Below are 16,180 nucleotides of genomic sequence, written 5' to 3' on the forward strand. Positions count from 1 at the left end.
CACTGCACTAGGTTTTCATACCACCCCACAGATGCCCTTCAATTCTTGCTGTCTGTCCCCTAATTCCCTCCCTCAATTTGACTTCCCCTCCCCCTTCCCACCTGACGATTCTCTTCTTATACCCTCCCCACTCCAGTCAACCCATAAAATCTATTTTCTTTCCCCGTCCCAGGGAGATCCATGTGTCCCTCCCACCCCAGTCCCTTTCTCTGACTTCTCTGGGTCTATGGATTATAGCTTGATTAGCATTTGTTTAATACCTAATATCCAGATATAAGTGAATACATACCATACTTATCTTTCTGGGTCTGAGTTACTCACTCAAGATGTTTTATTCTGGTTCCATCCATTTGTCTGAAAATTTCATGATGTCATATTTTTTAACAGCTGAGTAATAAATAGTCCATTGTGTAATTGTACCATATTTTCTTTATTCATTCTTCTGTTGAGGAGCATCTAGGTTGTTCTCAATTTCCATTATGAATAGAGCAGTAATGAACATGGTTGACCAAGTGTCCCTGTGGTAGGTTAAAGTTCCTTTGGGTATATGCCCAAGAGGCGTATAGCTGGATCTTGAGGTAGATTGGTTCCCATCTTTCTGAGGAACCGCCAAGGCAGGTTTTAAAGCACACTGCACATGATACTTATAGGAAGGTTGGGCCAAGCACAAGGCACCATTTACATGTATAAAAGAGGAGCTGGAAAGTATAGAAATAAGCTCAAAAGAGAAAGGCTTTGACTGGAAGGCTTGAAATAATACTCAATTGTATTAATAAGTCAGAACCAGTGTGGATTAAAACAGAGAGCAACATAGTACAATTCTCTATGAAGCACGCCAACCTAGATTACAAGGGGTTGACTGAATTTCATCAACAAGCCTTTTTAAGAGTAAGCTCAACAAAGACATGAAAACAGGGGGTTGTGGGGTGTTTACCCACCACCCCCACAGTTCCCCAGAGTTTTCTTGAGTGCGATCAGCAGGAAATATTAGATAGAAGGATTTATTGTGGAGAATATCACGGAGATAAACAGATAGAAAATAAAGGATAGCCTCGAGAGGGCCTGGAACCTATTCCAACGGGCCCCGACTGTCTCTGGCCCAAGGTTTTTATAGAGACTCCAAGGGGTGGAGCAAAAGACCTCCTCCCCCAGCACAGCCAAGTGCAGGCCATCTCAGACACCTGCACTCAGGCCCGTGGTCCTGATCATCCTCTATTCGGACCTGCTGGGTAAAGCCACAAGGAACCCGATAATGGACTCCCACAGGGGGTAAAAATGATAAAACACTCACGCCCCTACAACCATAAACTTGAGGTGATTAAGTGAAAAAGAATTCTGCATCTAGAGATGGAGACCGAGGATATGCAGAGTTCTAGGTGGCCAATTTCAACTGAAAGATTCAGGAGTATCTACCCTTTCTCTCTTCTTCTCTTCTCTTCTCTCTTCTTCTCTTCTCTTCTCTTCTCTTCTCTTCTCTTCTCTTCTCTTCTCTTCTCTTCTCTTCTCTCTTCTCTTCTCTGTCTCTCTCTCTCTCTCTGATAAAGTTTTAAGTAAGTTACTGGTTATGTGTTGGACCACATTCATAGATGTCTTGAACCACATATGACCTCTGAATTGTATGTATCTGGATGAAGATGCTACACAGCAGGTATGTTATGCAGCTTTCTGTAACTATACAACACATCTGAGATAACAAGCTTACAAAGGGAAAAGGCTTATCTTGGCTAATGGGTTTGAAGATTCCAGTCTGAGAGACTGACCACACTGTTTAAGCTCTGTGGCAAGGCATCGTGATAGAAGCACATGGTAAAATGAATCCACTCACTTCTTAAGCCAAGCATTAAAGAAAGCAAGAAGGGGCCAGATCCGCACAAGCCTCTACTAAAGGACACCCTCATGGCCTAAGGACCCCTACACTCTGCTGCTGTGGATATCACTCTATATAAATAAAACACTGATGGCCAGTGACCAGGCAGGAAGTATAGGCGGGACAAAGAGAGAGGAGAATTGGGGAAACAGGAAGAAGGAGGAGAGACACTGCAGCCACCGCCAGGACAAGCAGCATGTAGAGACTCTGGTAAGCCACCAGCCACGTGGCAAGGTATAGATTTATAAAAATGGGTTAATTTAAGATAAAAGAACAGTTAGCAAGAAGCCTGCCACGGCCATACAGTTTATAAGTGATATAAGCATCTGAGTGATTATTTTATATGTGGATTGTGGGACTGCGGGGCTTGGGGAACCTGGAGAGAAACCCTCCAGCAACACTCTGCCTGCCATCTAGCCACCCTAGGACAAAGCAATTTACACATGGATCTTTGGGATACATTCAATATCAAAACTGCAGCAGTAGCTAAAGGGTAATAATTGGTTTAAGAGAAAATGATGATGCATTGATCTGGGCATAGTGATATGGGGTTTGAATTCCCATAAGGGGCTTGCAGGCAGGCAATTTAAATTTTGGTATCATACTGTACAAGAACACTTAGGGAAAACTCAAGCTTCTCAGACAGGTAAAGCCAAAAAGACAAGAGCACTGGAAACAAGAAGGAAGCTTCTGTACACAGACACCTAAATTCTAATGCAAAATGAGTTCAGTCAATAGGTTTGTAAAATTTTAAAAATTTAAATTTATTAGGATGTATTAGTAGCACAGTTACACAGAGTAGAGTTCAGGGATTCACCAATGATGGTCACCAGTATGTGCTTCTTTGTGGCTTTTAAACCCTATTTTTCATCATTCAAATTTATTCAGATAATAGCTGAATTTCATACATAGCTTCACAATGTGGGTCTGACAGGTCTTCCATTAGTAAAATGAATGAAAACATATCTTTCATGAAAGGCACATAAAATAATCTAAACTAACACTGAAGGAATTTTGATCACCTTGAATTTCTTTACATTACAAAAGAAAACAATTTCCCCCAAAGTAAACAGATGTGAATGTAGTTTATGATTCTCCCTACACTTACATATGCACAAACTTCAACAAGGAGACTGTGGGGGTAGCAACATCTGATTCAAGTGAGAAACCACTCACTGGCAAAGTTTATAGAAAGTCTTAACGTTACAGGGTGAGTTAAAAAGGGAGATGAGCTGGGGAGTGCTGTTCAGTCTGCCTACACAAGGGCCCACAGACACACTGTAAACAATTAAAGGAGGAAGGATGGCACTAACTAACAGAGTTCAGTATGCAGCACTATGTAACACCCACGGATGCACACACACACTCACTGATCTCGTTAAATACTACTATTCAATTTTGAAGCGTAATTGTCCTCTTAATGTCAGAAATCAGAGTGTAGCTTTAAAAGACTATAAATTCCAGCAAGTGGAAGGGATTTGGATGTCTAAGGAAAAAGAAGTGCCGTTTGACATAAAGTGATAAACTTGAAACCAGTTACATATGAATCGAAAGCTTGCATACTATCAGTAATAGAGTGTTTTCTGGTTATTTTCCCAACAAAGAACTGTCATGTATGCTTAAGTACAAGGGATTTCTCAAGGAAAATACATAAATGAATGTCTCAAAGTTCACATACTAAAAAATTTTTACCCACAAAAATGCTTTCCTCACTCATCTAAACTTTATTGTAAATAAAACCATGGTTATTTAAGTGTATAAAATTAACCTGGCATCACCCGAAGGCAATGCAGATATGCCATCCAGATGCTAAGCTGAGCTGGTACATGGACTAAAAGTGAAGTGTTTTTAAGTCTAAGGTCCTCTTTCCTCAAAAATCTGGAATTTTAGCTTTTTAAAACAAATCTAAGGTAAAATTGAAACATCATGCACTCTGTGAAGAAAATGTCAATGCACACAATGTTTAACTAACTGATACAAAGGCGGGTGTGCCTCACCTCTGTAAGAACATCCCCACGAAACACATAACCTTTAGAGAACAACTCATGTTATTAAAATAGTCTGTGCAATGTTTGTACAAATAACATTTTATGAATACAAGTATACATATAATCAAGGTTAAGGGTTTGTGACATTTCCTAATATTAATTACGGTACCTAAAATTTATAGGACACGAACATAAATAAAGCTGTTTAAAACTGGCAAACACAGAACTAATCTGTCATTCATTACAAGATACTTAATATTTATGTTATTTCCAAAGCCATCACACTAGAATCGTAAGTTGCCATTCTTACAACCTAAACATAATATGGGAAATCAAATGTTATAAATACATCTTACATTTGCATATTTACACTTACACAGAAATCATCAGTACACTAGAGCCCAGCTTCAACAGCACACCTCACTTTCACATCACAGGAGCATCTTTCACCTTTGAGAAAGGTTCTATGACTTTCAGATAGAAACACAAAACAGAGCAACTTTGGTCAGGTCCAGGATGCATTTGCTGTATACTACATTCTGTGTTGCTGGGAGACTCTAGTCTAGAGAGATCCATATATAAGTACTCATTTGGTTTGAAAACGCATTTTACTATCAACTGCAAAACTTAGAAGAGACCACAATCTTTAAGATTATTTTTGATGATGACATCTGTTACAGCATCAAACACAAACTGCACGTTCTTCGTGTCTGTGGCACATGTGAAGTGGGTGTAGATTTCCTTTGTGTCCTTTCTTTTATTGAGGTCTTCAAACTGACACTGAATATATGCAGCTGCCTCTTCATATGTGTTTGACCCTGAGATGGAAAAAGAAAGAAAGAAGTATGCAAAAAGTTATACAAGTATAGTATAAGTAAAACGCACTTTAAAACACAGATCAATTTTCCAAATATAAAATAAAGGGATTCCATAATCCCACTTTCCCTTCTAGAACAAAGTATTGCTTTTTTTGAAAAACACCTTGTGTAAAGTAATCTTTACAAGCCATCTTTAAACTTTAAAAACTCCTTTACATGGTAGTCTATGTGTGCTCTGTTTCTGCTTAAGTCTCCAAGAGCCAGACCTCTTTCCTATCACCCTCTATCATCTACATCCCCAAGCTGGAGAATTCAAGCCACCAGACCCTAATGGTGGCTTAGTATTTTTGTGCTGACTGGTGAATCAGTAATGCTGGCTAAATGTTTCCCTCACCCCTTCATAGCTACTCATTAACATGCTTTTGTCATCCCTTTTTATTCAAAACTTATATCAAGTCTGTAATATGGTTAAAGGTTGTGAAGTTAGAGTAAACAATGATGGCATACCCCTGCCTTCAGGTGAGGGGATAGAGACTGGCTCTGAGTAAGAACAATTCAGAACTGGATTGGCAGGATCTGAGGATAAGCACACAGACCCAGAAATTCCAGTTGTTGGGTGTAGGTTTGGTAGAACTTTATTTTATGGTCAAAGAAGATTCACAAAGAAGGCTAGAGCATGGCCTTCTACTTCAGGAAAGGGCCTGACAGTCCATGCACTGTCACTGACACATGGGATCTGGGGCATCACATCATTAGCAGCCACTCAGAAGTAAGGATGTAAGCAGTATTGTAAGCCAATGTAACATGAGTGAACTTTTGGGTTATTCTCTGGATCCAAGGAGCCAGATGCAAACATGTACATACCCCGTGTGACCTAACAGCTATTTGCAAAACAATCAAAATGGGTGCGTGAGGAAAAGGCCACTCTTAAATAATTTTGTTGGGGGAGAAGGGGAGATGCTTAGTTGAGACTGAAAGGAGACAAAAGGAATTCTGGGTATTGGACAGATCAGTTTCTTGACTCAGGTATTAGATACTGACTTTGTATTTTTATATTGTATATCCACTTTTCTTTCCTTTTCTTTTTCTTTAATTGTTTCTTTCATTTTTGAGATTATAATATAATTACACCATTTTCCTGTTCCCTTTCCCCCTCCAAACCCTGCCACATATCCCTTCTTGCTCTCTTTCAAATTCACAGCCTCCTTTATCACAAATTGCTGTTTCATGTAAACATATATGTGTTCATACATATATGTTCCTAAATACAACCTGCTCAGTCTGTAAAGGTTGTTTGTATGCATGTTTTCAGGGCTGACTATGTGGTATCGAATAACCAGCTGGTGTGCTCGTCCCTGGAGCAGACTGTTTCTCCCGCTCTCAGTGTTCCTCAGTTGCCTGTGGTCTCTGTGTAGGGCTGAGTTCTCTTGAGTTTCCCCCATCTGCATCGGCATGTCTACTGCTCTTGTCCTTGTTCAGCTCGTGTTTAGGCAGTCATGTTGGTGAGAATTTATGTGTGCACCTTCTGAAATCACTAGGAGACACAACCCCACAGGGAACTCTGATCTTCTGGCTCTTACAATCTTTCTGCCTCCTCTCCAGCTTTGTTCTCTGACCCTTAGGTGCAAGAGTGATCTGTAGATGTATGAACTGGAAGTGGACCCTGCAACTCTGCATTTTAATTGGCTGTGGTTTTCTAAACATGCCTCACATTACAGCTAACTGTGTTCATGTGCACTTAATATTGCCAGAAAATAGGTTAAGACATGTAACAGAACAAAACCTATTAAATTTCTCTTTTGTAATAACCCAAAATTACTTGTCTGCCTTTTAAAATTCTCTGTGCTTGTGGATTCTGTTCTTAGGTGCTCAGTTCCACATCTGGGGCTCAGTATGTATCACCAAAGCTCAGTACATAAAGTACCCCTTATTCTGGGGCTCAGTGTATACCATGAAAGTTCAGTATACAATGTGCCCTTATTCTACAGCACTGTTTCTCTGCTGTCCTTCACAATCCAGTATTCTGACTCATTCCACATCTGCTCAAAATGTGCTCTACATAACAACCCATAATTAACCAAATCCTCTATGTCACTAAAAACTCCTATAGACAATACAAACACTACTTCAGTTTTGTGATATGCTTTACTGGCTCTCAATTCTTTTTCAGCATTAGGTATCCTATACAGAATGCAATAACTCTATCTTGCAAGCCCTAACCACTTTTTTCACACAATGTAGAAAACTACAGTACAATGAATGACACAGGGAAAGGCCCAGAGAGAGACTGTTACATTCCAAGGGCTAGCAAATTCATGAGCAAACTGCTGAATACATTCTATGATCTGATTTTCAGTCTGAAAAATGAAAGAGCAGAGTGTGTGTGTATGGTGATATTTTATTTGTACTAAAATGTTATTTGTATGTTAATAAATAAAGTTGCCCGGGAGGTCAGAGCTATTAGCAAACCATAGCAGAAACTGGGTGGTGGTGGTGGTGGTGGTGGTGGTGGTGGTGGTGGTGGTGCACGCCTTTGATCCCAGCACTTGGTAGACAGAGCTAGGTAGATCTCTGTGTGTTCAAGGATACAGCCGGCATGGAGACACACACCTTTAATCTCAATACCAACCATATTAGACCTGGAGGTCTGTACGGACAGGCAGTAACTAGGAGGTCATGTGGTTGGTTTTATAACCAATGAGAAGGCAGAACAGAAACCCTATAAAAAGACAGACACACAGGAAGTAGGTCTCGTTCGGAGAGGTAGGACCACTGAGACAGTGAAGGGTAAGGTTTTTAGCTCTTAGCTGTTGCTCTGACCTCTTGGCTTTCATCTCTGTATTGGCTCTGTGTTTCTTATTTAATAAGATGGTTGGTTACATCTATGTGTGTGTGTGTGTGTGTGTGTGTGTGTGTGTGTGTGTGTGTGTGTGCTGCAATTGTGTGTACCTGCATGCTGGGAGAATAGGTATTTTCAATATGTGAACTTTCCTGAATGACTACATGATTGGGTTAGATTAAAGCAACTTCAAAACTAGGAAACCGGAAACTTTATGAGAGAGTGAAAAGAGGAGAGAAAGAAAACAGTATTAGCTTTGTTTATACTTCAGTGCTAAAAACTGTGTTCAGGAAGCAGTGAAAATAGAAGCAAGTGGCTGCAGAGAGAAATTTGGGCTGAAAACATAATTTTGCACAGTTAAGAATAAATGTGACTATGAAAGGATGGTTTGGGAAAGAGATTACAGGGCTGGAGACGGACGGTGGTGAAATGGCAACTCACAAAGATGGGGGAGGAAGCACACTGCAAGGCCGAGACGAAGGCAGGACACACCCACATGGCTGGCAGGGCCACACAGCCTCATCCACACAAAGCCACAATCATGCGACCCAGGAGCTGATGTCGATGCAAGAAGCAACTTAGCCAATCATAGAGCAGGGAGTGCAGATTTGAAATTATAATCTTAGCCTTTGGGATACCAAATAATAATGCAATATTCCTGTGTTTATCAAAGACACTTCCTCTCTGTTTCCAATGAGACTCTAATTAAAAGCAGCTTGACCGGTACAGGTCTGGGTGCAGACAGACATGCGTGTGTCCTGGGGTCTTGTTCTCAGCTGAATGGGACCACCCCAGGGCCAGCCCCAAGGCCAGCCAACATCAGCCATGTGAGGACACTCACTCAACACTCACCATCACTGCATTCACTGCATCGCTAACTGAAATTGTATTGAGACTTTAAGAAGTTCTGGAGAATTTTTTGTTCTTTCAAACAGACTGAGGTAAAGATTAAAATATTTTGATTTTAGATTTAGAGTTCATACAAAACAGTGGCAGTTTTATTTTTTAAAGAGACAAGGCCCATCACTTAAATATGAATATGAAAACCAATTTCCTCTGCTTATATGCGAGGGCTGGAAGAATGTGAGTAGGTCAGCAGCTCTGTCCCTGGTATTCACTTTTTGTTTGGGGAAATAGGTTCTCATATACTCTGGTCTGTCTTTGGACTTACTATGTAGCCCAGGATGGCCTTGAAGTACTCATCTTCCTGATTCACTTTCCCAAGTCTGGGGCTCACATGTATGAACATTGACTCATTTTCAATAGCAGCTTGGGATGTGCTCCAAGGAACTAAACCAAATTTAAACCAATGCATTATCCCAATTTCCAGTTTTAGAGACGAGATACTGGACCCTCGATAAATATCTGCTTTGATAAAGATCATATATCTAATCTTGAAAAAGCTGGGTCTTTACTTCAAATCTGCTTTCCTCTTGGAGGACACTGTCCATAGCGGCAAAATTCAAGCACCATTAAGAGTCTCATGGACTGGATTTCTTAAGAGACTTTCCCTGACACTGTAGAGGAAGGAGCTGTCGCACTGGCTCCTCTTCACTGTCTTCCTACAGTCCTAGGCATCGTGTGTGTGTGTGTGTGTGTGTGTGTGTGTGTGTGTGTGTGTGTGTGTGAGAGATGAGATAACAAGCAGAGACAGATCTTATCTTTGTTGATCCAATCTGTGATCTATATGAGCAAGTCAGTTTTTAAATTCATAAAGACATGGAGCCATTTCTGGAAATCACCTAAAAGCTTTTCCATAAAGCAAATAAGGGATTTTCAGAAAACTCATCCACACCTTCAAGAACTATTTGTGTTCAGAGACAGTTTGTTTTTGTTTTGTTTCCCGAGACAGGGTTTCTCTGTGTAGCTTTGCGCCTTTCCTGGAACGCACTTGGTAGCCCAGGCTGGCCTCGAACTCACAGAGATCCGCCTGGCTCTGCCTCCCGAGTGCTGGGATTAAAGGCGTGCGCCACCACCGCCCGGTTCAGAGACAGTTTGGAAAATTCAGTGCAAGAATGAGTAAGCCAATGAATTCAAACCAACAACTGAAAATCTTGCCTTAGGGGAAGTTTCACTTAGAAACACATGATTGCTAAGTTATTCTAAAAGTCAAATACCTGCATATTCCGGGTAGCATATGGTGAGGGGGCTCTTTTTGATTTTTTCTTCAAAGAGGTCCTTCTTGTTTAGAAAAAGGATGATGGAGGTGTCTGTGAACCACTTGTTGTTACATATACTGTCAAACAACTTCATGCTTTCATGCATTCGATTCTGCAACAAAAAAATAATTTTCATGAGCAGTGAAGGTTTGAGGAACAGTATTTTAATGTAATTAACATATTTTCCCTTTATTTTACACACTGACCACAGTTTCCTTTCCCTCCTCTCCAGTTCCCTCCCCGAACTCCCATCTACCTCCCCACCCCCATGGGCCCACTCCTCCTCAGTCTCCATTCAGAAGGGGTAGGCCTCCCATGGGCTTCACAGCACATCAAGCTGAGGTAGGACCAAGCTCCTCCTCCTACATAAAGGCTGGGCTAGGTAATCCATCATGGGGCATGGAGAACAGGTTTCCAAGAGCCAGCTAAGTGCCAGGGACAGGTTCTGATCTCACTGCAAGGAGCCTTACAAACAGACTAAGCTACATGACTGTCACACACATGCAGAGGGCCTAGGTCAGTCCCATGCAGGCTCCTCAACTGTTGGTCCAGAATCCATGTGTTCCCTTGAGCTCAGGTCAACTGTCTCTGTGGATTCCTCCATCATGGCCTTGACCTCCTGGCTCATACAATCCCTCCTCTCTTTCTGCAGAATGACTCCTAGAGCTCTGACCAGCATTATTCATAAAAGCCAGAACCTGGAAACAACCTGAATGCCCCTCAACCTAAGAATGAATAAGGAAAATGTGGTACATTTATACAATGGAATATTACTCAGCTATAAAAAAACAATGCCATCATGAAACATTTGCCATGCAGGTAAATGGATGGATCTAGAAAAAATCATTCTGAGTGAGGTAATCCAGACTCAGAAAGACAAACATGATATGTACTCACTCATAAGTGGATACTAGATGTAAAGCAAAGGATAGCCAGAGTACAACCCACAGCTCCAGAGAAGCTAGGTAACAAGCAGGACCCTAAGAGGGACGTATGGATTGCACTGGGAAAGGGAAATAGAAGTGATTTCCTGGGTAAACTGGAGGTGGGCTGGGGGATGGGGGATGGGAACTCGAGGGAGTGGGTTGGAGGCAGGGTGGAGGATGAGAGTAAGGAAAGAGATGTCTTGATTTGGGTGGCAGGACATTTCGGGGTTAGGGAGAAACCTGGTGCCAGGGAAACTCCCAGGAATCCACAAGGATGACCCCAGCTAAGACCCCTAGCAATAATGGAGAGGGTGCCTGAACCGGCCATCTACTGTAATCAGATTGCTGACTACCCTATTGTCATCACAGATCCTTTATCCAGTAACTGATGGGAGCAGATGCAGAGATCTACAGCCAAGCACTGAGGACCAGTTTTAAAAAGAACAAATGTTGCAACAGACCAGATCTTTTCAGCTGAAAACCATTCAACACTCTGAAGGACATCCCAGTTGTTATCTCAACTTCAATTTTGTCTTAACCTGTTCTGTCTGAATCACTCTGGCTGATTTCAAACTCAAGCAAAGAAAGCCTTAGCGATTTACTCCCTGTGATGAAACTGAGGCTGGCCCCGAGTGAAAGCAATTACCTCCTAATGGGAAATGAATTTCTCCCCTTTCCCCCAAGCAACAACAATTTTCTAGAAGCCAGCAGGAGACCCTGCAAACTAGGTCTGTGACAATGATCAACTGGACCACAGTTTGACCCAGACAGTGGGATAATGCATACCCCCAACCCCCACCTCGTTTCAGGCTTTTTCTTTCCCATACTGAATCCAAGAGCTCTTCTCACTTTCCAACAAGACTCTAGGATGCTGACACCTTGTTCTTTCCATAAGGCTATACTGAATGAATATCTTCCTACTTTGTCCTGGCTAGCCACCTTCTTTTTAGAGTTCTGAGGTGATAGGTGGCCAGGGCCAGTGGACTGAGGCCTCTATCCAGCCAGGTCTCTTGATCTAGAGCTCATAATAATTCCATGATAATACATTTTTGTCATTTCTACACAAGCACAACTTAGATTTTAAGCAAGCTGAGTGTCTCAACATCACATAATCATCACTGGGCTCAATGCCCACTGTGTAAAGTCTTATGCCCCAGATCCTGCTGCCGCAGCATGTTGCAATCAAGGGATGTCTATGTATAAACACATCAAAGAAATGTCACTGTTGTACAGTTCACCCAAGCTTAAGAGATAGCTGGAAGCTTTAGAGACTAATTATTAAACTGAGCGAACTGAAATCCAAGTAGCTCAACACTGTGGATATTAACAAAGACAACTTCCAGTTTTTGTTCTCTACCCTTTGTGGGGGTGGTCTGTGTTCAAAGTGGACACTGACATATTTTATAGTATAGGAATAAAAGAAATGTGTATGTGATGTTGTGTTTTCCCTCCTGGGCAATAACTGTATGTACTTGATTTAGAAAAACCTGAAATTCCCCTAAATTTTCCTTTGCATTTAAGTGCCAGAGTTTTAAGTTCCTATTCAATACTGCTTCCCCAGATTGATACATTATTGAGTGCTATTTGGAAATTATTTTTCTATAAATAGGAAAGGATAACATTTATCAAAGTTACAAGCGATGAGAGTAACACGTGAGGAAGTAGGAGCCTTGGAGCAGATGCAGGAAATTTTCAGGCAGCTGGGAGTGAGGAGCACCTGTGCCTCCTAAGCACCTGAGCCCTTCACACAGCAGTGGAGGAGCTGAAGCGAAGGGCCTGAACTTTCAAATACTTCATACACAACAAGGATTTCTCAAGGTTTCTCAGAAGAGTTGCTGGCAGCATTTCATGCTGCACCCTAGAAGTGCTTCTACTTGCCATTTCTTCATCTTCAGCTAGAACCAGGTCGTAGTCACTCAGGGCCACACAAAAGATGATGGCAGTCACTCCTTCAAAGCAGTGAATCCACTTCTTCCGCTCTGACCTCTGACCTCCCACATCGAACATTCTGTAAGAGGAAAATTTATGACTTGACACTACATTAAATGTTCAAAAGCTCCGAGGAGTTCTGTAATGCCAACAAAAATGTTCCACATAGCTTGGGGACTGTGGGATGGGAAGAAAGGAGAAAGGGACATAGTGGGTGGGAAAAAATGTTACCAATTTGTTTTCTCAAAGGCAAAGAGGGGGGCTAAGTTATTTTTTAATAGAGTCTTTGATCACAGCAAGGGTAACTCTAAACAAAATACAAAATACTCTTAACAAACAACACATATGGGCGCTTGAGGTGGCTGAGCGAATACCTAGCAGCCTGAGTTCAATCCGTGGGTCCCTTCCTCACGCACTCTGTGGCATGTGTGTATGTGTGAGTCCATGCACTTGTGCGCGCGCGCGCGCGCGCACACACACACACACACACACACACACACACAAACACACGATAATAATAAATTAAAATTTAAAAGTGTATAAAAGCATAGACACCCATTAACAAACATATGAAAGCCTGAGGACATCAACGCAACTACAGATTAATGGATCTCACTGCCTATAAACACTGACAGTCACAGGAAGCCCGGGATCAATGAGAACACACTCGACTTGCCAGTCCCAAGCAGCAGAGCCAGGACAGGGCTCCCCTGTTCCTACTGAGAAATGAGCTCTGTCAGAGCAGAAAGCAAGATGCTGATGGAACCTCAAAACAGTTTCAGTAAGAAAATGGTTGTGCAGCAAAGTCATTTTAGAAAGGGGCCAAGAGGTTTGTGTAGATTGTAGAATAAAATGCGAGAGAGGGTGAGAGAGAGAGAGAAGAGGTGAGGGACCTTTAAAATTAAATCCTTCAGTTGTTATATAATATACAATCCTGGACAACTGGAGGCTAGTGTACAAGGTTCTGACACAGCCAAACAATAGAATACCAATGACCTTTTCTTCTTGTTCCTGGCAAGTTTAAAAGTTAAGCAAAAGTTTAAATTTGCATAGACTACATTATACAGCCCAGAAATAACTCCTTATATAATGGAAACACTGTGTAAACTGGCACATTTTTAAAGGCCCCATTTATCTCGATGGTGCACTAATTAAAACCATTCCTATTTAATCCCCTACAGAGCAGTAGTGGCCTACAAACCAAGTCTGAATCCGTCCACTAGTCCTGTTACTTTCATCATTTTGGTTTAGCTGGAAGCTGTTCCTAAGAGTTTGCTATAACAAAATGATCCTATCCCAGCGTAAATCAGAGTGGATAGGTTAGAAGTAAACAGAAAGCAGAGTGGGTAAGATGACCCACTGTAATAAAGATCAAAGAGGAACAGGGAGAGTTGATTTAATTAGATCAATATTTGTTACACTGCCTAAGAATGCAATTTATAAAGAACTTCCCCATACCCTTAGCTAGCTTCTTCACCCAGCATGCATCACTCCTCCACAGGCTGTACCAATCCATCCCATCCTCCACTGTCTCTGTGTTGCTTTGCCCACCCAGTTACTCAGTCACTTAGTAGTGCTTCTGTGTTACTGAGGTGCTTGATGTCTACAGCTGGCTGATGTACTAATGAATACTGTGCTCAGTGGTGTAGCCAGGCTCCCTCCAATCAACCAAGAGTCCTGAAACAACTAGGGTTTCTCAGGCAACAGGAAAATATACTCAGGACTGCACCACAACTTTCATTTGAGCCTGATAGCCTGCTCTACCAACTCAGGTCTGCCAGTGGCTTCACACAGCCTAGTCATGCCTGTTCTCTGGAGAATACTGAGTGGCACTAATGGCAGTACCAGTAAAGGGGCTACGATAACAAGTGTCCACAGATGTGAAAGTGAAAGGGGTTTAGGACTGGATAATGAGTACCATCTTCAAGTGTCCTGAAGCACTTCACATAAAAAGAAACAACTAGACTATCTTGAAATACAGACAACAAGTTCATTTATTTCAAATTCAGATGAAAGTGAAACCCCTGGAGTTTCTATAGTCTTAGGGCATGCATGTACTGTGATGAACAGAAGAATGCAGACACAAAGCTGGTTAGAGACACTAGTGATGAGTTCTCAGAGGAAATGGAAAGGGTCCCCTGCAGTGGGCGATGCTGTAACAACAGGCAGAAGCAGCTGTGTGCTTGTCGACATCAGTCTGTAAATGATGGAACACAACAGCAGAAAAGTAAACTGAGGAAGAAACTCCAAGCCAGAAGGGAGTCCCTCCCCACATACAGGAGAGAAGGACATGTGACAGGGCAGGAGGCATAAGCCGAGGTGTGCCATGAATTGCCAACAGCTACCAGATGCTAACAACAGGTCAGGAATAACCTAGGCTGTGAGGCAGATGCCTCCCAACATACTGATTTCAGTTCTAACCTCCAGAACAGGGAGATGGTGGATTTTCACTTATACATGAACCCAGTTTTGGGCAATTTGTATGGCAACAAATAGAAAGTAAAAATATTATTGTGCAATGGATATATTTTATTCATAAGCTCTACTTTTGGCCATAGCAATTACCATCTCCTAAAAATTAAATATCTGCATTTTTTACCTGCCCTTTTCCTTGGAAATTTTAAAGCAAAGACATTGCCTTTCTGCTGTGGGATGTTCTGTATGTCCTGTGGGAGCCCTTCTTGGGTTCCTTGTGGCGTTACCCAGCAGGTCCGTATAGAGGATGATTAGGACCATGGGCCTGAGTGCAGGTGTTTGAGATGGTCTGCACTTGGCTGTGCTGGGGGATGGTCTGTATGTCAGGTTGTTCTGATTGGTTAATAAATAAAACCTGATCGGCCGTGGCTAGGCAGGAAAGATAGGCGGGACTAGCAGAGAGGAGAAATAAAAGGCCCAGGAAGGCAGAAGGACTGCTGCAGCCGCTGCAATGACCAGAGATGCTGCAGCCGCTGCCATGACCAGAGACACTGCAGCTGCCGCCATGCATGTGAAGACGCCGATAAGCCACCAGCCATGTGGCGAGGCATAGATAAAAAGAAATGGTTAATTTAAGGTAAAGGAACAGTTAGCAAGAAGCCTGCCACGGCCATACAGTTTGAAAGCAATATAAGTGTCTATGTTTACTAGGTTGGGTCTGAGTGGCTGTGGGACTGGCGGGTGGCAGAGGTTTGTCCTGACTGTGGGCAAGGCAGGAAAAACTCCAGCTACACCTTTCTTTGCTTGTTTGCATCCCCAACATTTGATACAAAAAGAACTCTATAAATATGTACAACTAAATAAATAAACCATGCCTACTGTCACCTGGTACACTGATAGAGTTTTATCTTTACACAATTTTAAAAAAGAAAAAAAGACTCATTTTATTATTACACTTCTGATCAAGGGCAACATTCTAATAGTTAAGCATCTTAATGGGGTTTACCCAGCTATTTAATGGGGATATCTTTGTCCAAAACCCTTCTGCTCTAACGGAAATGCCTTCCAATTCCTCCTTAGACCACCCCAGCTCACAATTAGCCATTTCCTTACCAAAACACAACAATTTCAGTTTTTAGTCTATGGTACTAAAATGAGGTAAACTACTGGATGTGGTAGCACACATCTTTAATCCCAGAACTCCAAAAAGGCAGAGCCAGGTGGATCTCTATGAATTTG

The 16,180-nt window shown here is 41.9% G+C and overlaps 1 protein-coding gene across 1 annotated transcript in view; it reads right to left on the bottom strand.

Annotated features, from left to right (window-relative positions):
• Nucleotides 1–2,606: 2,606 nt before the first annotated feature.
• Gnai1 (G protein subunit alpha i1) overlaps nucleotides 2,607–16,180 on the bottom strand; it is an 81,463-nt gene continuing 67,889 nt past the window's right edge. The window contains exons 6-8 of the mRNA XM_028891335.2: nucleotides 12,476–12,605; nucleotides 9,630–9,783; nucleotides 2,607–4,673 (exon numbers count right to left, since the gene is read on the bottom strand). Coding sequence (XP_028747168.1) covers nucleotides 4,483–4,673; nucleotides 9,630–9,783; nucleotides 12,476–12,605 — 475 coding nt within the window. The 3' untranslated portion in view covers nucleotides 2,607–4,482. The remainder of the gene's footprint in view (nucleotides 4,674–9,629; nucleotides 9,784–12,475; nucleotides 12,606–16,180) is intronic.

Source organism: Peromyscus leucopus, chromosome 3, assembly GCF_004664715.2.
Source record: "Peromyscus leucopus breed LL Stock chromosome 3, UCI_PerLeu_2.1, whole genome shotgun sequence".
NCBI classification, from domain to species: Eukaryota; Metazoa; Chordata; class Mammalia; order Rodentia; family Cricetidae; genus Peromyscus; species Peromyscus leucopus.